We start from the raw sequence: 24150 nt of genomic DNA, 5'->3' as shown, positions 1-24150 counted from the left end.
GGTAGCCCAAATTTGGGGTCCTGGCTCATGGACTATAAGGTTAGAAAAAACATCATGGTTTGTGTTAGATTGAACTGCAGTCAATGGGTCGCAGCCTGTAAAGGTCCGTTGTGGAAGACATGCTGGACTCAGTCTGCAGAGCCCTGAAGTCTTGCCGCCGCCGCTGCACAGAGCAGCGTTGGCTTGTTTATTCAAAGTTTAGCAATATTGAAAGTGTCTGCAAGTCCTTGGGTTGCCAACAATACACCTGCCAAGTGTGAATTAGATCGGATGAACGGTTCTCGAGATATGTGACGGACACACGTACAGACTCCTTGCTCTATAGTTATATGTCTTCACGTCAAATGACATGTTTTTACCTAGCAGGGACTACTGGTACCAGCCTGTTTCCAAAGCAAGTGAATGTGGTACATTAGTGGGTTACTGCATCCACTTCGCATTACCTGAAAGATGAAATGAAAGTGAGAGCTAGTAGCAGCTCTAAAATTAACCGTTCATTTTAATAAACTTTTATTGGTCTGAAGAAGTTATTCATCACTTAACTAACCGTAAGCGTACAGAATTGGGCATGCAGCGCTGCAGCCAAAAGTCTGCTGAGGACAAGCGGATGATTCGGTTCCTATGATGTAGAACTTAACAGCTAAGTTGATCAAAGGGCCAATCAGGGGGCTCAACCGCCACTGATCATCAGAAACTCTGAGACGTCTGCAAAGATTCTGATAACGTGAGTCTTTAAAGATTGAAATCAAGTGACTTCAATGGACGTGACATGAAGAGGATTGTGACTTTGCTAAATACTGTTGATGACAGACCAAAGAGGGGATTACCAAAAGTTATTTTTTCCTAAATTTTGAATCTCAATATACGTAAAACCAAGAAGTCAATGACCTCCGGAAATGGAGCTGTGTTTAAAAAGACATAATCCAGGTAGTCTTTTTTTCTGAGGAAACTAAGGTCCTTTGAGAGGCGATGTGGAGTTTTAAAATGTAGCCATTAGAGTGTCTATTATATGGTCTTCTTCTAGTCATATTATTAGTGTCCTTTTTAAAACAGATTTCCATCAAAAATTTCCACATTTTGAGATTCAGGACATCTCAGAAAATCTTCCGGTAATAGAAAGTGAGAGTCAGAATTGGGGGGAACAAAAGCTTTTCCTTCTGCCTCTGCTATAAACTTTGAGGGCTTTATATATCTGTTTGTGGTTGAAGAATAGCTGCATCTTTCTGCTCCGGACTGTAAAGTTCATCCAAATGTGACATGTTGCCAAAGTACAATGTAAAGGAAGTCTGAAACTGCACTGATAGGCTTCTTTGTTTATATTAAATATATTAGATTTCAGAATTTTTGTGATCACTGTTGCAATGCTATTTGCACCATTACACATTATATTGTTAATTTCCACATACATTAAAGACTCCACTGAGGCTGCAATCTGTCCATGGTTACAGACACATTATAGACTCAGTCAGACCATGTGAAGTATCAGCATGTGTATACAGATCAGCAGTGTTACAGTATGTGTGTTAACTGTTTATGTGTGATGATGTTTTGTATATGTGCATGGCATAAAACCATTTTGTTTGCATGCATGTGGTGTTTGTGTGAACCAAGTCTCTTTGTGTACATATGTTGAATCATTTTATAGATACAGTACATTTGTCAGTGTATATTAAAATGTGTGAAAGTATTAGCAATGCACCAATTTATCGGCTAAACATTGGTATCGGCCGATATTCACCTTGTTGACTGCCATCGGCCTATCGGCAAAGAAGGTGACATTCGAGGCCGATGTTTATCTGTTGTGTTGCATCTATTTTACGCCGGCTAATGTTGTGTTGGTTATTTGCGGTTGCTCTCGGACAACAGTAACCAGCTGCTGGCTGGACATGACTCTGACGGTGGGCGCCATGCGCAAGTGAAAGAAAAAGTCAGCTGTGTGGGAGTATTACACTGTCTCGGAGAAAGATCAGCGACAAGAACATTGATATACAGTATGTAATATTGAGGATGTTGCTGATATTGATTAGGATATTCATGATGATGATGACATTGATGGCGTTGTTGATAATGTTAATGATGACCAAAAAAAAAAATCTGCTTCTATCCACCCTGTGCATTGCCTCTAGGCCCTGCCTGTCGGCACCTGTGTCCGATCAGACTTGAAGCTGTTGTTGGCACTTACTCATGTTGTTCCACTTGTATCTAGAGCCTTGTTGTGTTGTATGAACTCTCAGATGTACGTCGTTTTGGTCAAAAGTGTCTGCTAAATGAAATTGTAGAATTGTTGATATGTTCAATGGCAACTTAAGCAGTAAAACAATGACTTACATGATTTAATAAAAACAGTCACTGCGGTCTGGATGGGAATGAACTTCAAGTGTGCGTAATGTGTCACTAGAAGCCTGTCAGTCCAACGAGGAGTGACGCAGCACCCAGTACGTTATAGTGGGAACATCCTCCATGCCATGCAGCAGTCCGTCCTCCATACCGAGATCATAGTCCAGACAAAGCGGAGCTCTCGCTGCTACTAGTCTACTAGTTAATCGATCGCGGAAGGTGACGTTCTCTCGGACCGATAAAACAATTTAAATAAAAAATCCTAAAATGGGTCGCCAAATATACTTAGGCGGCCATTAACATAAAGGCGGCCCGCCCAAGTAAAGTCTGTGTGAGAAACACTGCTTATGTTTCTAAACGCTTTTACATTTAATTTATGTTTGTTGGGCTGTTTAAATACTAAAACATTCTTCTGATTGAGTAGCTAGTTGAATAGCTGAAAAGGCTTTTGAAGCAGATATTAAAAAAAAAAAAAAAAAAAATTCATGTGAAAGAAGGTTATATTGTTGTTTCATAAATTTGTCTGATTTAATTTGTGCTCATTCAAAGACAGTGTAATGAAATGCTGAATGATTTTTAAAACAGCTCAGTTCTGGGTTTTTTTATAATCAAGAGGTCTTTGTTTCCCTGGCACAAAGGGGAATAAATAACAGCAAAAAATAAATAAACAAAAACATTAATATTGGTACCGACTATCAGCCAAATTGTTATTTAAACATCGGTATCGGCTATCAGCCCAGAATCGGTGCATCTCTAGAAATTATAGTGATGACACTATTGCATATATCTGTCACAACAACAGATACATGTCTTCCTATTAAAGCTGTTGTACATGTTGAGCGGTGCAGTTGTGTGGGTGCATGTTTTATAGTTGAAAGCAACCAGCGTGGTGCTGCACGGGGCTCTAGCAGTCGTCTTTCATATAGCTTCTACTTCCTTTAACACACTTTCAGCCGAGCTGCCGAGCCCTGCTCCCTAAACTGCCACGCAGCCTGTCTGACACGCGATCGGCAGCGTTAATAAAGTGCTTCATAATTTATGCATCACTTACGGCAGCGGCCTTGTGGCACCGCGACGTCTCCCGTGTGGTCGCAAGAAATATGATTAAAGGAAAAAAAAATCTGTTTTACAGTGTAGGATTTCAATCTGCAGAGTTATTCTGTTATGAACTGCGGTAATAATTTGTGAACTTTCCTTCTGTCAGTCTGTTCTATCTAGTTGTAGTTAGTGATTTCCTACAGAAAGCTCTGTTTTCTTTGGTTTGGAACAGATGGAGCGAACTACAGGTGTGAAAATGACTTCAACAAAGTGGAACATATTCCTCCTGCTTTAAAAATATCAGTCACCTTTACAGAAAGTAAAGAAAGCTCAGCAGCTTGGCTTTTTCGTTGCTGTAGTGACAGCATACGCTGATCTATTAATAGCACTGTAGATGTTGTTTGACGATGTTCCATCTTACAATACTCCGTCACACAATACATTTTACCTAAACTATTATGTATTAATTCCTATGGAATTCCATCAAAAATCATCCAAATCATAAAAACATTCTATGAACATTTTGAGTGCAGTGTCATCATGGGCAATACCATCTCTGAAAGGTTTTCCGTACAATCCGGAGTGAGACAGGGGTGCATCATCTCTCCCATCCTCTTCCTTGTTACCATAGACTGGATCACAACAAACACCACAGCAGACAAACCCAGAGGCATCCAGTGGACCCTGTTCTCTCAGCTGGAAGATATTGACTTTGCAGACGATATCGCTCTCCTTACAACCAACCACTCGAACATGCAGGCCAAAACTGACAGGCTCAACAACTTTGCCAGACAGGTTGGACTAAACATCAACATCTCCAAAACTCAAGTGATGTGTGTAAACTCCACCCCTGCAGCACCCATTCTTGTAAATGGGGCACCACTTGAGTTTGTGGAAGAGTTCACATACCTGGGCAGCCTCATCAGTAAAGATAGTGCAGTGCAGAAAGACATTAAAACAAGGCTGGGAAAGGCTCAGGGTGCCTTCTCCCAACTCCGTTCCATCTGGAGGTCCAAGCAATACAGCCTTAAAACTAAGATGCTTTTGTACAACAGCAATGTCAAGTCTGTTCTGCTATATGGCTCAGAGAGTTGGCGAGTGATCAAAAGTGATATGAGGAGAGTGGAAGTTTTTCACAATGGATGCCTCCGACGAATATGCCAGATCTTTTGGCCAAACAAAATCTCCAACCACCAACTGTACAAAAAAAACGGTAGCCATAGCATCATCAAGGAAATTACACACAGACGTCTGAGATGGCTAGGCCATGTGCTGAGAATGGAGCAGGACCGGATCCCGAGAGTCGCCTTAAGATGGACACCACCAGGCAAAAGAAAACCCGGGAGGCCCAAATCCACCTGGCGCAGAACTGTGACACAGGAGCTGGACAAGATGAACCTGTCATGGGGAGAGGCCCAACATGCTGCCAAGGACCGAATACAATGGAGAGAGCTCATTGAAGCCTTATGTCCCATAGGGGATGAAGAGGAATGATGATGATGATGATTATGTATTAAAGCCGTGCCGTGCTGCTGCTGTGCTGTTTAACTCATCCCTACGTGGAGACGAGCACTGGAGCCATACAGTAGCTGGGATCCTACTGAAATAAAACATTTTGGTTTTAAATTTGAAATGTAGTTTTTCACACACAGACTTTGGTGGAAAAACCTTTTCCCCCATTCACATCTCTTCATAAGAAGTACTCCTTTCCCTCATCCCTGTTAAAATGCAATGTAAATGTAATGATAGGAAAATCTTGGATTAACAAAATGAGTTAACAACCACCACTAGTAGCTCTGAGTGCATGGAAGACTACGGCCACCAATATTAAAATGAAATCATTTAATCATATATTTGTGTGTGCATGAAGTATGACAAAAAAATAAAGATTTTAGGATCCAGTTTTCATTTATAATGCATAATTGCAACCTAAATTAAAACTAAAATACGACGAATAATCTTTAATTCTCTTAAGACAACACTGCCATAAAGTTAAAGGAGCTAAATGCGAGATTGGGAGCATTTCTATTGCCTCCACTTACAGTAGCTCTCAACTCTGCCGGCGGCTCGTAGGTGACGGTGCTAACAGTGAAAACTAACGGCAACAGTGCTGACAGAATTAATAGTGTTTATGAGGGGGAACCGGAGCTCACATGCACTAATATGTACTAAAAGCACACACGACTGGCCCGGTGATGTCAACAAAGCATGGAGAAGCTCTGATTCCAACACACACAGAGGGAGAGAGACTTCATTCTCTGCTCAGGTAGACATAACTCCTCTATATCTTTACATTGACAACAGTTATTTACTGTTATATCATGCCCTGGATATGTATAGAGAACCTTTAATGAAATTGAATGCAAAAAGGACTTTTCATTTTCATCTTTGAATCGACAGAAAATGTGCAAACTAAAAATTGCAAACTGGACTTTTACATTTGAATTTAAATCATGTCCTGATATCAGCTCATCTACAATGAAGATGAAATGAAGCTCTAGCATAAATTCAGTCAAGCAGACTATTCCTTTGCATGTTTCAACCTGTAGTTTAGTTGTCGTACATCCTGCCATTCACTCCTCTCACGCATGCTCACTCATCGTTTCCTTGCTGTCATTGGTTGGGGCTGTCAATCTCATCTATCCAACAGCACAGTGACACGCCTACATTGTTAGCCTATCATCTCGCTGCTGTCTCTTTTTAAATAAGATTCTTTCTCCGCCTTAAGTACATTCATGCCGCTGTTATGTGCGCCCCCTCCACCTCCCCATCACCGCCCGGTCTACACAGATTCATCAGCTTCATCATTCATCAGCCTCCTCAGCACTACCAGTCTCAGCAGAGTCCTCATCACCTCCATCAGTGTCTGGACTCCACGGGAGGAATTTATCTCGCTGTTGCTCAGGGCAGACGCCCCTCCATTAAAAAACCTCCCCGTAGAGTCTAAACGCCAAAGACTTCCTGTCAACACTTTATTATCACATGTCGTCTGTTATAATAAACAATTATCCTTGTCTCTGCTGATTGAAATTAATGTTCCTAATGACCAAATACATAAAGATGATAACATTTTTTTACAAAATGATACTTCTCGCTTGATTTATTACCTCAGTAAACATCGTAAACATGAGTTTATGGTCTCAATCGTTAGTTTCAAGTCTTCTTCAATACAGCATGATGTTCATTTAGTAAATTATGGTCCAATTTAGAGTCAAATAGACCATAAAGCAGGGGATGCTTTAGGGCGGGGCTACCTTTTGATTGACAGGTCGCTACCACAGCGTTGTCCGGTCTGGATCAAAGTTAATTAGAACCATTTTGGTCGCCTAAAAATGTCTTATTCAGCATTCGGTTGTACTTAGCTCCACCTTCTCGTGTCACTTCTAGTTGCAAAAAAACACGGTGGCGACGTTGAAGAGACGAATAATGAGTTTTTGAATATTAAAGCACCTAAACTCGTTCTAGAAGAAACCCAAAATACAAGTATGAACCTGGAAATGAGCATGATATGTCCCCTTTAAGCCCGTTGCTTCATACTTACAGTGTAATTGTTGTTGGTCACAGTCACCGGCTGCCCATCTTCTGTGTAGTAGGTCTCTGTGAAGTCTGGACTTAGAAGCTCGCTGGGAAAGAGAAAGAGAGAAGAGGGGAAAAGATTAGATAAGATTTTACTTTAATGATCCCTTTGTAATTTAGGTCAAAACAGCAGGAGGTAGAAATAAGATAGAACATAGAAAAACACAGTCTGAGGCCATGACCACAGAGAATACTGCTTTTACACTCCAGGAACGTCGTCTTTATCTATTCGGAGCATCTTAGATTTGAGGTCCAGTTGGGTGAAAGTTCTGTTATATCCACCGTAACCAAAAAGAGGCCCAGTTGGCAGCAAATGTTTCTGCTCAGCCTTCTCTCATCATCACATAATGTCATGATATAATAAACAGCACCAGGCTGGCAGTGTCTCCTTTAGTCAGCCAATGACATTAGGCGATGACATTATCTAATGTAATTATCTTGACAAGCTACGTGATTGACAGCAGCTGACTGTGTGGTTGCCTAGCGATAACAAGAGATGTTTCCTGAGCTGCTTCTTGTGCGCAACCAGTCCCATGATGACTGAAGTTTTTCATTCTTTCTGATATTTCCTCTCTTCTCACCAATTGTTATCACTAGACATTTTATATTTTAGCTATATATACCCATTTATATTAAAATAATAATATTTAATCATTATTAGGGCTGTCAATCGATAATATTCAATAATATTCAATCACGATTAATCGCATGATTGTCCACAAATTAATCGCACACAACAGAACATCTGTTCAAAATGTACCTTAAAGGGAGATTTGTCAAGAGTTTAATGACATCTTATCAACATGAGAGTGGGAAAATATGCTGCTTTATGCAAATATGTGTATATATGTATTATTGGAAATCAATTAACAACACAAAACAATGACAAATATTGTCCAGAAACCCTCACAGGTACTGCATTTAGCATTAAAAAAATATGCTCGAATCATAACATGGCAAACTGCAGCCCAACAGGCAACAACAGCTGTCAGTGTGTCAGTGTGCTGACTTGACTATGACTTGCCCCAAACTGCATGTGATTATCATAAAGTGGTAACAACCTAAAAATTGCAAGTTGCATTAAAAAAATTTGTGGTGTTAAAAATAATTTGAATCTAGACATGATTGTGACTTTGTATAACTGCATGTATAGTTGTGACAAATGACAAAATAAGTTCCCCAAGTGGCATGCAAGTGTCTGGTTAAACATAACGGGTGATTACATATTAAATCATATTAAGTATGATTAATTATGATGAGGTTGCTCGGGTGACTGTGTATGTGATGCTTCTGCGAAAGAACTCTTAAGATGATCTGATGTGATGCCGACAGCTGCTGTGTGATTTCTGTATCTTGTTTTTACATTCATTTTGTTTTATGAATAAATGTTGAGTGCAAAATAATAATAAGAATAATAATTTGCATCAACAACGTGTTATTATTGTGTTATCTTTGACAGCCTGAATTAGAATAAATGTAATCATAATTTCATTAGAGCAGGAAACTGCTGCTTTCAACACTCAAGCATGTTGCGTCTTTTGGGGGAGTGACACCCAACCAGAGAGGCCTGGCCAGCCCAGTGTTTTCCCAACAACCACTAATGACATTACCAGGGGTCCTCTCAGCTTGGCCATGGCGGCTACATTTATCAGGCATGGAGAGCCTTGTGAAAAGATGCTACTGATTGCATTATGGGAAATGTAGCATTTTAGACATTTGCCCCATACTAGGGCATAAAAGTCAGGATATCTTGGCCTGTTCATTTTTTAAATATACGTCTCTTATGAATGCACAGCTGTATGGAAGTGCTATATTAAATCACTGGAGTGCCCCTTTAAGATGTAAGGAGTTAATCCCAGAAAGAGTAATGGTGCTATTTTAGACCGTAAGTCTAATATTATTCTTAGTTTCATTTAACAGACTGTAGCAGGCAGACATGTCAGTATGACTGGGTTGTCTACAGAGAGGGTCCAACATGTAGTCTGTCTTTCAGCCAAGTCACAACAAGAATTTATGGCTCTGTGATCGCCTAATATGGCACAGTGAGCATCTTGATAGTGAAAAAACATTGCGTAGGCTGATCCCAAGGAAAGCAGCGCTCTGACAGTTTGGTATTTTCATGACCTTGAAAGCCTTGTTGGCTGCCGGTTGAAACTTTGAGATGGAAAATAGGGCTGTCAAAGTTAACGTGACATTAAAGCGTTAAAGCAAATTTGTTTTAACGCCACTAATTTCTTTAACGCATTAACTCAAATTGCGATTTTTAGGTTTATAGCGGGTTTAAAGCTAGAGTTACTGGTATCATATGAAACTAGAAAAACCTAAGGAATCCATCGGTACCAACCATGTCATACTAGCTTGTCGGGAAGGAGGTTAAATAACGCTCCAAACTTATGCTACATTTTGGTGAAGAAAAACTGTCATGGCCATTTTCAAAGGGGTCCTTTAACCTCTGACCTCAAGATATGTGAATGAAAATGGGTTCTATGGGTAGCCACGAGTCTCCCCTTTACATACATGCCCACTTTATGATATGATTATGAGCCTATTTTTATACTAAATGCAGTACCTGTGAGGGTTTCTGGACAATTTTGTCATTGTTTTGTGTTGTTAATTGATTTCCAATAATAAATATATACATAAACTTGCATAAATTAGCATATTTGCCCACTCTCATGTTGATAAGAGTATTAAATACTTGACAAATCTCCCTTTAAAAGGTACATTTTGAACAGATGTGCAATTAATTTGTGATTAATCGCAATTAACTATGGACAATCATTTGTGATTAAATATTTTAATCGATTGACAGCCCTAATAGAAACACACAAACTTTAATAGGACATTCACTCCTGTTTTGCCTCACTAGCTCCAAGCGCTCACTAAATTCAACTGATGGTTTACATGATTGAGAATGACTTGAGCTCAGGAACCTTTGCTCCTGAGTAAAATAAACAAGACAACATGCAATCTCTATAAATGTCTGACAGAGAGGTACCGCCACGCAGGCTCAGAGTAATGACAGTAACGGGCTGATGTGTGAGACCTCATTCTATCTCACACTACACTTGCCCACCGAATCTCTGCTTTGAAGAAAGTGCAAAGTCAGACAAAGCTTCAATGATATTCATAGCTTCTTTCTTTGCTTGCTGACATCCCCGTATGATATTCTGATATTGCCGAGCTTGATTGCTAAAAGCATAATCTCCTGCAAATGAAATGTGGGATCAGCAGGACTGGAGTCTTTCATGTTGATGGAGTTGGGGCATTGATAACAAAAAGAGAAAGAGAAGGGGGAAAAAAAAGATGCCTTCGCTGCGATTGTATCAAGTCTATTCATCTGTTAGTTACTTATCTCATGCAAATAAAGTGCAGATAAAGAAAAGTTTGTTTGCACCAGATAAGAATTTGCACTTTTGTTGCTCTTCTGCTGCAAGACGTCTTTGGAAAGTGCCACAAAAGAAAAGAGATTATTGTCGGATGTCTCCTAAAAGGTCATCGTACAACTAAAATGCATCGGCTCCATTTAAGCCCGGGAGAAGAAAAGGTGACATTTGTCATGTCTGGGGACGGAGGAGTCTGTATTCAAATGCCAAGACGTCCCTGGACGGACGCATCAGTGTTACAGATGTAAGGATGATACCGTGAGGACGCTGTCTGGCCTCATTCAGCCTCTGTGTGTGGCTGAATTACTGACCAGGCAGGGGATTCACTCTGGCAGCAGAATCCCTGAGCACAAATGGGCAAATGGAAGACGGACATGAAAAGATGAGCCCAATCTCCATTTGGTCCTGGGGGCCCTATTGTATTATTCATTGAGGGAGATCGTAATGGAACATGATCCAGCTTTCTCACCCCTTTTACTGCAGACAATTTGCTCTGCTATATAAAAAGACGTGGCAGTCGTCTAACGTTAATTTGATTGAAGCTTGTGCACAGACAGCAGTGTGTGAAATGCAAGTCCATCCAATCCAGCGCAGTATTTACACAGCATTTTCATCAAAGGGAGAAAGAATGAAAAAAAACGGATTGCTTTTCGTTGCAGGTGACTGAAGATTATAGTCAAATATCTCCTATGGCTTAATTAAAAACTGGCAAAGGGTGTGATTAACTGTGGAAAAGCTCGCAAGCTTAGCAGACACTGGTGAAATGTTCACCAGCAGTGATCACCTACTGTCTACGATAAATAACCTTTAACTTCCCTGGAGAAAAACAGCAGGCGATGATCAGTGTGTGGGATCAGTGTCGATCAGATCGCCAATTTGTCAGGTTCTGGAGCCGCTGCTCTTTGAGGATGTAGTCGATTGGCAAAGATTCATTGTTTTCTTGTTGACTGAGGCGGTGTGATGGTTGGCTCACTAATGTTGATGACACCACGGTTTACGTCTTAAAGAAAAACTATGGGTTATTACAACTTGGGTTTTATTTCTGCAGCTCTGGCCATCGATTCTATCAGTTATGACAGCTAACCAAAGTATTTGCAATATTACTAACTAGAACTGCCGCCTCATGGTTGTATGCCTAAGTCAACGCAGTTTCCATCCATGTCCGTCCGAAAATGTCATCACTTATCCTATTAGACAATTGTGTGAAATTGTCATAATAACCATGTGAATTCTTGAGTTATGGCCAGTGGTTCAACCTCTGGGACTAAAAAGTGCAGCCAATGCTGAAGTGCCGTAAACCTGCATTCTTTCTAATAGCCAGCAGGGGGCGACTCCTCTGGTTGCAAAAAGAAGTCTTATTGTATAGTAAGTCTATGAGAGCCTACTTCTCACTTCATTTATTAAGGTATCGTGAACACTCAGGTTCAGGCAAGGTCGCAAAATAATTCTTAGACATGTGTATAAAACAAATGTTTGTATAACAAGAGATGAATGCATACAAACTTTGGTTTTCTTTCCCCCCAAAAGGGGGCGCGGCCTTGACTTTTTTGCGAAGTACCCATATGTGCTGGTCTGATGTATGGCAAGGACAATAGGTCAAAGTTGAACTAGGAAGTCAGACTAGAAACCGTGATGGATGTTAAAACGGTCTGTGGTTTATCAATTTACCATTGGTCTTTGTTTTTCCTTCCTAATAAATCTGACTGACCTGAAGGTTTGTTTACAACCTGTGTGACAAATTGTGTTTGTCTTCCTGTCAGAGGGTGTCTACAATGTCATCCCAACCGATAGAACTGTCTCCAACAATTCTTTTGTTTTTCTGGAGTCTTTGCTGTTTCGACAGTGATTAATCGGTCCGATTTGACGGTGTTGCACTTGGTTGATGAACAAAGTTGTGTGAAGACTGAAAAAAAAGAAAGCTTGAGAGAGAAGTTCAAATCCTGCACACGGTCACATCTCTGTGCACGTGGCCTGTCGCTGTGTAAAGTGGGTTCGATTGTCTGATCGTTGGTTACAAAAAGTAGCCAAAATTGTCAGACGACGCCCCCCAAATTCCACAATTGGAAATGGGCTTTTAGGCACTATTAGACCATCAGACAAGCACCTTGCTTGAGGAATACTGAGGCCTTTAATCATGACAAAAGTAGAGGATTACCACTCTTTCAGCATAAGGAATATAATGGTAAACAGAAGCCTTTAGAGATTTGTTTTGTGCCTTTTGAGTGTGTTTCTATACCCTGATCAGTATATCAACGTCTGTATCTAGAGAATACGTTTTCAAACTCAGGCCATGAGCAACATAATCGGCTCCCGTTCACTTCCATACTATGTGAGCGAAGGGGCGAATAAAACATTTGCTTCCTGTGGCAAAGCAAATTCGCATCACGTGGAGTTCAACTTCGGTGAACTTCGACCAGCGAAGTCGCAACCTCAACCAATGGCAAAGACGTGTGCGTGGTTGACCCCACTTACTGCCCACATCGCCTGGGCAGGCGATGGTCACTTGCCTGCATTCACGCATTTGTATATGTCATTATAGTATATGAGTATAATGATAGTGGCTAGTTTGGGGCAACACAATAGATCATTTCTCAGTGTCACATTGCTTGAATGAATAAAATGCACATGGCTTCTCCTCACTTGATACCAATTATAGTCGATATCAAGTTGAGTTACAGAAAATGTGATGATTCTGTGATTTTAATTAAGCTTACTAACCTCACCATATTGTTGTGGTTGATTCTTCTTCCCCACCTCTGTAAGGGAGGGAGTGTGCAGATCTGCCGTGTACAGCGTTAAGCGCTATCGTCTACCATGAATGCTCATTAAAAAAGTGCCAGTGGATGTGGAACAACTCATCAGCAGCCCTGATACTGAATAATTACACAAACACACCCAGGCTTTTTCTCTGCCTCAGAGCATCAGCTGCAAAGCCACACAGTGTAGCTGGGGTCAAACCGCTGTGCTACTTCCAAGAAGAAAACTAATGGGCTATTTTGGAGGCAGAGGGAACGCAGACAGGCTGCCTGGCTTTGGTGTGCTGATAAAATTTGCTCTAATGAGCAGGCCGAGAGGACAAACAGCTGGACACGGCCGTGTTGATGTACTGTAGAGGTGCTGTGTTTTTGTACCTGTGTTCTTTTCTACTTTTGGCTTCTGATTGGTTAGCAAAGCTCCTATATCTTGGTTAAACAAGCTATAGGAGAAACCACAAGGGGAGGAGAGAAGCAAACACAAGCGATAGAGGGATGTTGCTGTCATAGGTAAGTGAAAACCCAACGGGGGAGGCTGTTTCACAGATCTTGAGCTACAAAGATGTTGCTGCAGAAATCCCCCACATGGAGATCAGATGTTGTTTGTGTGTGATCCTTCAAGAAAAATTCCCAACAAGAACAATAATTACTTTACAGGCACGTTCAAGGTCAGGTTAGGCTTTGATTGATCAGTTATTCATTTAATCCATAAAATGTCAGAAAAAAGCTGTTTAGAATTGTTCTAGAACCCAAGCTGATGTCCAGTTACTAAGGACATAAAAGAGAGAATACCTGTATCACAAATGCGTCCGACTCTGCCCAAAATTCGGTATCGGCGAGTACGTCTGTGCACAGATCCAATACCGTAATTTATTAACCCAGAAAAAAATCTATTTGTTTAACTGGAAATCTTCACTGCTCCAAAACAATAACCTTCACTGTGCTGGCAACTACTGTTTTAGAGCAGCGAAGAAGAACTGATTGCAGGTAGTTAGTCACGTGACGATAGCAAACAGCAACAGGATATTTTTATTTTATCATGCTGGTATCGGATCGTTACTCAGCTGATACCGCAAGTTCAGGTATCAGAATCGGTATCGGGAATGAAAAAATGGTATCGGCACATCTCTCCTTTTCTTACAAATAAAAAAAGTTAATTAAAAAGCAATAACACACCTTTGCTTAATTCAATACACTCTGAGGTTTTGTTGCTGCAGCCTTGAGCCAAAATTATACTTTCCGCATCTGCGAGTATGCGAGAGTCCACGTGATGTACATTTCGCAATCAGAGGGTGCACGTGTTGACTATGTGCGGACATCCGTGTACCTCCAACACTGACTCACTGACAGCTGTTGTTGCCTGTTGGGCTGCAGTATGATTTGAGCATATTTTTGATGCTAAATGCAGTACCTGTGAGGGTTTCTGGACAATAATTTTCATTGTTTTGTGTTGTTGATTGATTTCCAATAATAAATATATACATACATTTGCATAAAGCAAGCATATCTGCCCACTCCCATGTGGATAAGAGTATTAAATACTTGACTTTACGGTAAATTTTGAATAGATAAAAAATGTGCGATTAACTATGGACAATCATGCGATTAAATATTTTAATGGATTGACAGCCCTATTATCAATACTTAGGTATGTGCTTGCTCTAGTAGAAGTCATTGCCTGTGGGTGTTTACTTATTGTGTTCTCATATGAAACCGACAGGACCGCTGGAACACCACACATCCTGCACATTATACCCAAATGTCAACAGCACAACACACAGACCTCACCTTTGTGCACTTGAAATGTGAGATAAACAGACTTCTCCCACCACCAGACTTCATGAGCAAACACAGCCCAATGCAACCAGCGTCACAGCCGTCTAAACAAAGGCATCACGTGACGATGTGGTGCTGTCTGAGAAGGTCTTATTCAGTCATGCCTGAGGGGCCGCTGGGACTAATAGCAAAACAGCAAATACCAGCGAGTCAGTGAATGGCTCCAATTGAAGAAAAGCTCTCCATTATTGTACTGAGTTGCTAAATGGAAACCAGCACATGTTGAATATTAAATACAGTAAGTGCTTGAGGCGTCGTTGCTCTCAGATGACGTTTTCTTGAGGGTTACTAACAGTACAGTCATGCTGTCATTAAAGTTCAAAGACGTTGCTACTGTGGCTTGGCTTTAGCCTGAGAGGTCTCTTTGTCCAGGAGAGAATATGTGTGGTTGCACACTGATACTCTTTTATAGCTCCATAGAGAATGGATTCAAAGGATGGAGAAATAGGATGTGTCTTTGATAGTATCCATGGTGATATCCCAGGAATCAGGCTACATTTTCTGGTTCACTGATAAATGTATGTGACGATCAGTTAAACATTCACGGCTGACAACAGCGATCAGTCTCCGGGGGACTGTGTCTCCGCTGTCTCGTGAAGTCCTCGTGTTTCTACAATGGCCACTTCTCAGGGAGTGAGAGCTGCTTTTCAGGCTCTTTCAGCTTCAGGATGAAGTATTTCTAGTTTTTTATTCATATTATATGAGTGTGTGTAAGTCCATAAGTGTGAAAAGGTTGTAGAAATTATTCTAAATCATACAAATCTCCAATTAAAGAGTAAACATTAAAAAGTATTAGTACATGTTCCCACACTTTTATTGACGCATTGACTGTACTTGCTCATTGTTTGGGTTCCTACACTGCTGGTGTCAAAAGCAAAATGATTCATGTCATTATTTTCATTCTGCTCATTGCCCTGGAATAATAACCATCATTTCTGACCTCCTGACCTGCAGTAACACCCGTTACCACCATGTCCCCGTCAACTGACCGCCGCCATTCACCGGCTCACCGATTCCCACCTCCATCATCAGCCTTAGAGTATGGTAAATGGACTTGGACTTATATAGCGCTTTTCTAGTCTTCCGACCACTCAAAGCGCTTTACACTACATGTCAGTATTCACCCATTCACACACACATTCATACACTGATGGCAGAGGCTGCTAAGGTGCAACTTTGCCCAGATTAAATCCCATCAGGATAAATACTCATTCACACACCTATGCCTCCGGGAGCAATTTGGGGTTAAGTATCTTGCTCAAGGACACATCGACATGTGACCCGGAGCAGCCAGGGATCGAACCACCGACCTTCCGATTGGTGGACAACCTGCTCTACCCTCTGAGCCACAGCCGCTCCCGTTTTCTTTTCTCAACAAAGTCATACAGTGGTCTGGATAACAGGGTGTTCTCCAGTTTGACACTTGGAAATAGAGATGGATTCTCACAAAGTTCTTGCAAGCGTGAAAGGAAATTGAGCTTTTTTCATTTCTTCTACCGTACAAATAATCACTTTCTGGCACAATGTGTGTCATGCGTTAGTGAGAAAAGTTAGTTTCATCCCAGTCATGACACCGTTAACTGCTGAAGAGCGGAGAGAGGGGAGAATGGAGAAACCAGAGATGAAGAAAACAGTCAGGGCAGTGGTCTGTGTATGTGCCTACATGTGCAGAATGGCTTATTATAACTCATTAGATGATTGGGAAAACAGCAAATAAGACAAATGTGGCTTATTTGTCCCACAGCAGGCACTCCAGCTAAAAACATGCAGGTTCATATTCAAGGAACACGTTTTGACGACTGAGACATTATGTTGTTCAGTTCTCAGTTAACTAGATGCACTGATGCATACACCTCTAAGAGATGAAATTAGAGATATATGACCTTTGTAAGAGAACTGAGAACATGCAGCCTGCAAATATATAAACACCCAATGGTGCCCAAACATGTCAGAGTGGTTCACCTCAATCACAAAAAGGTAAAACCCCTAATTTGACACAGCTCCAACCGACAAAAACATGTACGACCACATTATAAGATCACCTAAAACACATTCTGAAAAATAACTTCAAACCCTACATGGACTCACACTGTCTGTGACCTGAAGAAAAATCTGGACAAATATTGGCTTTAATCTGTCTCTCTGCTTCCTCCTGGCCTTGCCTTATCATCGCTGTGCTGCTGACTGCTCTGTGGAAGCATAAAATGACATTAAAAATACATACAGAGATAAAAAATAACAATAAAAAAAAGTGCAGAACTTCAGAGTGGATTATGGAAGCACATATTTTGCCAAAAAAGCCTGACCTCTATCCAACTGCTCATTTTGTTTTATGATAACTGCTGCGACAATAAACCGTAACTCTATATCACTTAATTTTATCTGATCAATTTATTTGATACAAGTAAAATGGCTAAGCTGAGCAGTGAATGATAATATAAACATTTGAGAAAAGCTAAGCATTTTGATCATTTAAAGGAATAGTTCAACATTTTGCTTCTTTCAGGTGTTAAGTAGAGACCAGTGGGAAAAGTGAAGCCAATACTGAAGTGCCTTAAACCTGCATTCTTTCAGAGGATGGCGGCTCCTCTGGTTGCAAAACAAAGTGTGATTGTATAGAAGTCTATGAGAAAATGATCCTACTTCTCACTTGATTTATTACCTCAGTAAACAGAGTAAACATGAATTTATGGTCTCAATCGCTAGTTTCAAGTCTTCTTCAATACAGCATGATGTTCATTTAGTAAATTATGGTCCCATTTAGAGTCAAATAGACCATAAAGCAGGGGATGCTTTAGGGCGAGGCTACCTTGTGATTGACAGGTCGCTACCACGGCGTTGTCGGTGATTTCGTTTTCGAACTTTAACCCTTTCAGAGTGTGTTTTCACTTCATAAAAGTTAATTAGAACCATTTTGGTCACCTAAAAATGTCTTATACAGCGTTCGGTTGTAGCTCCAACCTCTTGTGTCACTTCTGGTTGCAAAAAAACAAGATGGCGATGACCAAAAACCAAAATGCCGAAATCGAGCCTTCAAAACCGCAGTCTACAAACCAATGGGTGACGTCACAATGACGACGCCCACTTCTTACAGTATATACAGTCTATGGTACAAACCTGAAGTCAGGATGTGATTAGTCTAGTTTAGCATTAAGACTGGAAGCAGGGGGAAACAGCTAGCCTGACTCTGTCCAAAGTTAAAAAATCAACACCTACTAACACCTCTAAATCTCATCACATTGTCCCAGAGCCCAAAGTGATGTATTCAAAATGCTAACAGTTCAAAAGCCAAAAATATTTCATTTAATTTCAAGGAAGGAAAGAAGCGAATCCTCACATGATAAGCTGGAACCATTGGCATATTCACTTAAAAGAACTATGAATTGATTAATTGACACATTTTTGCAGCTCTAATAAACACCTAAACACAACAAATTTCAACCAAATCATAACTACCTCAAGCTCCCAGTCATAAACATTCAAAAACAAAAAGGACATTTGGTTTGATTTCTACATTTATGTTTTAAGATTTAGAATCAGAACAGGAATCTGTTACAGGAACTGATGTTGCCAGTGAACCTTATCATAATTCTGCAAAGACATAAAGGAAGTGAGAACTGAAAGATGATGGGTGTTGTTCCCTCTTCTAGTCATAAAGCGACTCTACTTGCCGTTGAGTTCTCGTCTTTTAATCTGCCTTGAAGCTGAGTTGAACGAAGTGTCAACGCTGCTTTGGTGCTTCACTTCTCTGAAACACAGCAGCTGCGTCCGTGTGGTTAAGGTGTGCCACTGCCTCATCAACCACAAACCCTGACATGGTTTATGAACCCTGTAGTGTAAAACTGTTGTGATAGGCTGAGACGCGTACAAAGCTGTGCTGAACTCAGATAATCTAACGTTTTAACCGCAAATGGAAAAATCCCCGTTCACACCTTTATGTAGTATGTCATTAGCAACCAGTTTATTTATGCAATGTGAGAATACATTTGACTAGGACTATTTAAAAGATTGTCTTTTTGTGCTTTTATGTGTTCTCGACATTTCACGAATGCAACAAGCAGCTACAGACTTGTTTTTATGTGAGCTTTTAGCTGTTAAGCTATTAAAATCACTGTGAACCCCAGTCTCAAGGGTTGTTAAGGCTTTCACTCTGCACACATAGCAACATGCAGACCAGTGTGGCTTTCTTGTTGACATATTCAAACAACTTGTTGTCCGGCCAACAGCCCCAATCCCAGAGGGATCCTTTATTTACCATAGAAGCCTACAAAACCAGCAAATATTCACATTTGAGGAGCTGGAAACAGTGATGATTGAACAGTGACATTTTTTCTTTAAAAACTACTTAAATGATTATTTGATTGTCAAAATTGTTGTTGATTACTTTTGATTAATTAATTGGCTAATCAATTAATCGTCTTATTGACTGGCTGATTTGTGACAAGCTAAAATCTATATCTTTCTTGTTAAGTCATAAGACTAACGCTGTATCTCTATTCGGATACTTCTGATACACTCCATGTAGTACACTGAGCACACTATGTACGTACTTGCGTAGTGCGTGAATTTCAACAAGGTAGTTTTGACTCAACAAATTGCCGTTGTACACTTACCAGAAGCTCATTAGATCAGCTGGTGATAGTATAATGTTATATATTGCACGTCTTAATGCAAATATTTGTACATATTTCTTATGTTCTCATTTTAATTTAAGTACTTACTTATATTTCTTTACATATATTGTGTTTATATTGTAGCATTATGTACATAATTTATTTATATTTTCTGTAACGCTCCAATTTCCCCCCCAGGGATCAATAAAGTATTTCTGATTCTGATTCTAACTTTAAGTATTAGATGAATTAAATTTGTTTTATCTGATGATGGTTTAAAAAGGTTACCAAAGTTACTACAATTCATCATGAAGGGAACACGAATGTCTGTTCAAAATGTCATCGTAATACATCCAATAGTTGCTAACCAAAACTGTCATCCTCATTGTGGTGCTAGAGCATTACGATACATCATGAATGTACAAATTTTGCCCCAATCCATCACATAGTTGTTGCGGTATTTCACTGGATAAGTGAATACTTTGACCAGCTGGTGGCTCTATGAAAACGTCATGGGCTCACCAATGTCATTAGCATTCTTCCTTTGGGCATCAAACATGTTTGAACCACATTTCATGGCAATCCATCCAAATAGCTGTTGTAGATATTTCAGTCTGGACCAACGTGGTGGACCCACCAACAGACATCACCATAAAATACTAGTACATGCCACCAATAGACCATCATTGCCGTCCATGGAACCACGCTGGCTAAAAACTGGTGACCTCAGGTACCACCTTGATAAAGGCAAGAAGCAGAGCACAAACTGAGTTTGTGATATTGCTTTGAAATCTCCCATGGTGAACTGACAAAGAACCAGTAATTGCTCCAAAAAATGTTGCTCTCCTCAAGACCAATCAATAACCATACAAAAAGGAAGCACTAAAACTGTAATAGAGTGAAAATGGAGCTGTGCCAGGGCCTTCTTTTCAAAGGCCAACTTTACAATGAAATAATGACCAAAATGTACTTAAATCATGTATTTGGTTGTCACTCCATGTCTCCATTGATTTTGTAGTAATGGGTCCATTTGTTGTCTTTAGAAACAGAAACAAAAGCAGATACTTGTTAAACTACCTGAAGCGTGTTTAAGTGCCGGTGACATTCAGAGAATGTAGTCACGGCTTCTCTAGCTCTTCTCTTTGTGCCTATCCTTTAGTTGAGTATGTTGTATTTCTTCTTTCTCCCATTTTTTGGAAGTGATCCTGTGCTTTTCAGTCTGAGGTTTCAGAACATTTTAAGTCATGATGATGGCTGACAGGATTTTATGGTGCGCTTTGGAGCTGCAGATTACAGTTGTGGGGAGAGGACAGTTTGTCTTTTCCTGCTGTGTCCTTTGTTTGCGCCTTAGGGGACTGTGGGGAAGGAAGAAGTAAAGCAATGGTTTTGAAAATGGGTTTAGAAGTAGCCATATTTTATAAATATCTGTTTTCTTTATAACCCAAAAGTCATTTTGAAGCCCATTAAGTCATCCCATCAGACTCTACACGGTGTATTATTATTCACCCTGCAGTGTCTTGGTAGGACTTCTGGCATTACTGACATAGCTATTAGTTTCATATAGCTCTTTGTCCATTAATATGTTCTGTATTCACATTATGCACATGATGTTATGGCTCTATGACAATAAAAATGTTGAACAAATAAGCACTATTCAACAAAATGATCAAAATGTTGTTGTTAAGACCATATGATATAGTCAAAAGTTCCAAGAACGCCTTTGTGATTTCAACAAAGTGAAGCAAACATTACTCTGTAAGTCTACAAAAAAAACTACAGCTCCCATGAAAATGTACTATTGCCTCATCGTAGCTTGATTTGTTCCATATCGATAAAATTGTCTTAATCTCATCTTTCCAACGCCCCTCATACACAAGCACGAGCACCGCCACATTGTAACTACTTAACAGACACAGAGCGGAGAGAGGACATCAACTCAACAACGCAACCTCATGACGAATAACCTCATGACGAATAACCAGTGCTACTTTTGGCTTTCTTGGTCAAACCACTTCTCCTTTGGCTTCCTCTATATTTCTCACTTTGACGGCACATGAGATGGACCTCTCGAGCTGATTCTTTGAATGTGACTTTTATTTTGGTAGTCTTCACTTACTGTAAACAATTTTCTGATCCCCTTGATTTCTTAGAACAGGAAGCTGTACATCCTGTTCTCAATTTTGATGGTGTAAAGAGCAGATTGATAACTTTTTGGAGCCTGTTTCTATCAACAAGTCATTCCAACCTGAAGGTCAAAACAGTTAGATTGATTACTGTCTTTATATGAGCCTTTTCTGATCTGGCAACCTTATTGTCAGGATGACATTGTTTGCCCTCAAAAACCTATATGACCATTACAAGAAATGATTTGACTGTTTTGTGATCTGACACCTCTGAGGTTGAGGTTTAGTTAAGAAGGAAGTTGAACCACTTGGTTTGGGTTACAGAAAGATCCTGCTTATGGTTATAATAAATCAGGAAGCATCTCAGAGAACTACTGTAATAACATGACCAGCTGATCCCAGAGCTGTGCAGGAGAATTGATCTAATTAGCTTTGTCAGACTGCTGTAGAAGAAAGCCTCTTATTCCAGTCCTCCAGCCTTTAACATTATACTTTACATTAGAAAAATGACATTTTCTGAAATGAAGGTAAAAGTGATCACACAACACAGTCTCACAGCAGTTGGTGAGATAGTCACAAATTTTAATCTATTTGATTAAGGTACATAGACACAAGTTTCCCTTTCTTTTTTCATGACGCTCAGCACGACTTTCAACAACGGATTTTTCATGCGTTTTCCTACTTATGTCCAGCAACACTCGACAGACGTGTCAATTTCCGCTCCAGTCTTTTCAAAATAAAACTACTTAGTTAGGTTTAGGAGTAGATCGACTTGGTTAGGCTTAGGCAACAAAACCACTTAGTTATGTTTAGCAAAACATCGTGGTTTGGGTTAAAATAACACCGGAAGTGCTGTAAGTTAAGTACGGAAGTTACAAATAAATCAACTTTGACTTGTGGTTTCACACGGGGCATGATCACCCGTCTCCTGAGCGAAAGTCCTGTGTTTTTTTAACCCACCCATCCACCCCGAACTCCTACGAATTGATTTCGTGCTGACCATCATGAAAATTTTTTTAAATTTGTATCTATGTACGTGAATTAATACATTAAATTTTGTGACTTCACAAACTGCTGTGTAACTGGGCTGATTCACAAAGCAGTAGATGTCAATCTAATATACATTAAGTCAATGAGTACAGTATGTACTACAGGGAAGTTCATCCCTCAGTCAATGTGCTCATCTGTAATATACAGTATAAACACTGCTCAGTGCTTCATTAGGATTGCACTCGTTGATGTATTTTAGGTCTGTTGTAGAAAGCATTTAATGGTGAGCTGATACAGCACAACAAGCCCAGCTGCTGGTTACGTCTACAATGACCTACTGCCAATAGCTGGCACAGCGATATCTGCAGATAACATGGAGGGGAGGGTGGGAGAGAGACCCATTGCCCTACTGACAGGAAACACACAAAATATGCATAAACACACTCGCTCTCAGACGTTAAGTATTGCCATCTGCTGTTAATCATCTCTCTTTATTTACCCATCATTACTCACACATACCCAGACCAAACTAGTTTACACGCAACTCCTCCTGCTGACCGCGTACACAGAGCTCCTTCAGTCTTCAGTCCACTTTCCTGGCTCCTCCCGCCCCAGGGAGCGTTCACAACACCAGCAGTTGAGATGGGCTGATAAACATCTGACACGACGGATGGGGAGGAGGAGAGGGCTCTCTTTGCTCCTCTCCTGTTTACAGCAACCACTGAACAGAAACTCATACTATCCTGCGTTGCTTGCATAATGGATTATGCCAACACATTGCCTTATCTGCCATGACCTGAATTAAATAACCATAAATAGTCACTTGCTATAAGGCGGCTGAAAGGAATGGTACGCAGACATTCTTAACAAAAGAAAAATGGCTCAATGCCTTACGAGCCCAAAACAAGGGGGGTAATTGAACATTTGAGAATTTCTGAACTGAGCATATTGTGCTGAGCCTCAAAGACACAAAGGGGAGGCTGAGAGAGGACATTCATCACGTCTGTAGGAAAGGCTGCAGGGAGCGGCAACGGTGGCGATAAGACAACAAAGAAATGACAGCAGCCCAGGTTTCAGGTGCCGTCTCCCATAGCGACATCAAAACACTGCTGGCCCTTTTATTGTTTGTCTGTACCCCCAATATAAATACTTTTAATTGTAATTACCGTGTTCCTGGGCCTGAGATAAAGTTAAGCTAAGTTAATGGCCTCTGGAAAAAAACAGAAAAAAAAATCAATGGCAGCGCTGCGGTTAATGAAATTATGCGTCCCTCCCATGTCCTCTGAGAGACATCTGGAACAACAGAGGCAGCATCTGGGGCCTGATGAGGGGCCACATCAGACAACCTAACTCAATCAAGGAAACACATGACTGCTACGAGACAACAAGAAGCGTAGAAGTGGCAGAGAGAGGAAAGATAAATGATTACTCATGCAGTGCTTTGGTATGTATAAAACCAATAGTTAGTATTTATTAAAGCTGCACTAATCAATATTTT

At 40.4% G+C, this 24150-nt stretch overlaps 1 protein-coding gene across 1 annotated transcript in view; it reads right to left on the bottom strand.

The window, feature by feature from the left end:
- adam19a (ADAM metallopeptidase domain 19a) overlaps positions 1-24150 on the bottom strand; it is a 171749-nt gene that overhangs the window by 59703 nt on the left and 87896 nt on the right. The window contains exon 4 of the mRNA XM_037758149.1: positions 6917-6998. Within this exon, the coding sequence (XP_037614077.1) occupies positions 6917-6998 (82 nt within the window). The remainder of the gene's footprint in view (positions 1-6916; positions 6999-24150) is intronic.

This window comes from Sebastes umbrosus, chromosome 22 (genome assembly GCF_015220745.1).
Source record: "Sebastes umbrosus isolate fSebUmb1 chromosome 22, fSebUmb1.pri, whole genome shotgun sequence".
NCBI lineage: Eukaryota > Metazoa > Chordata > Actinopteri > Perciformes > Sebastidae > Sebastes > Sebastes umbrosus.
The sequence above is the reverse complement of the archived record's forward strand: the minus strand, read 5'-3'. Positions and strand labels throughout refer to the sequence as shown.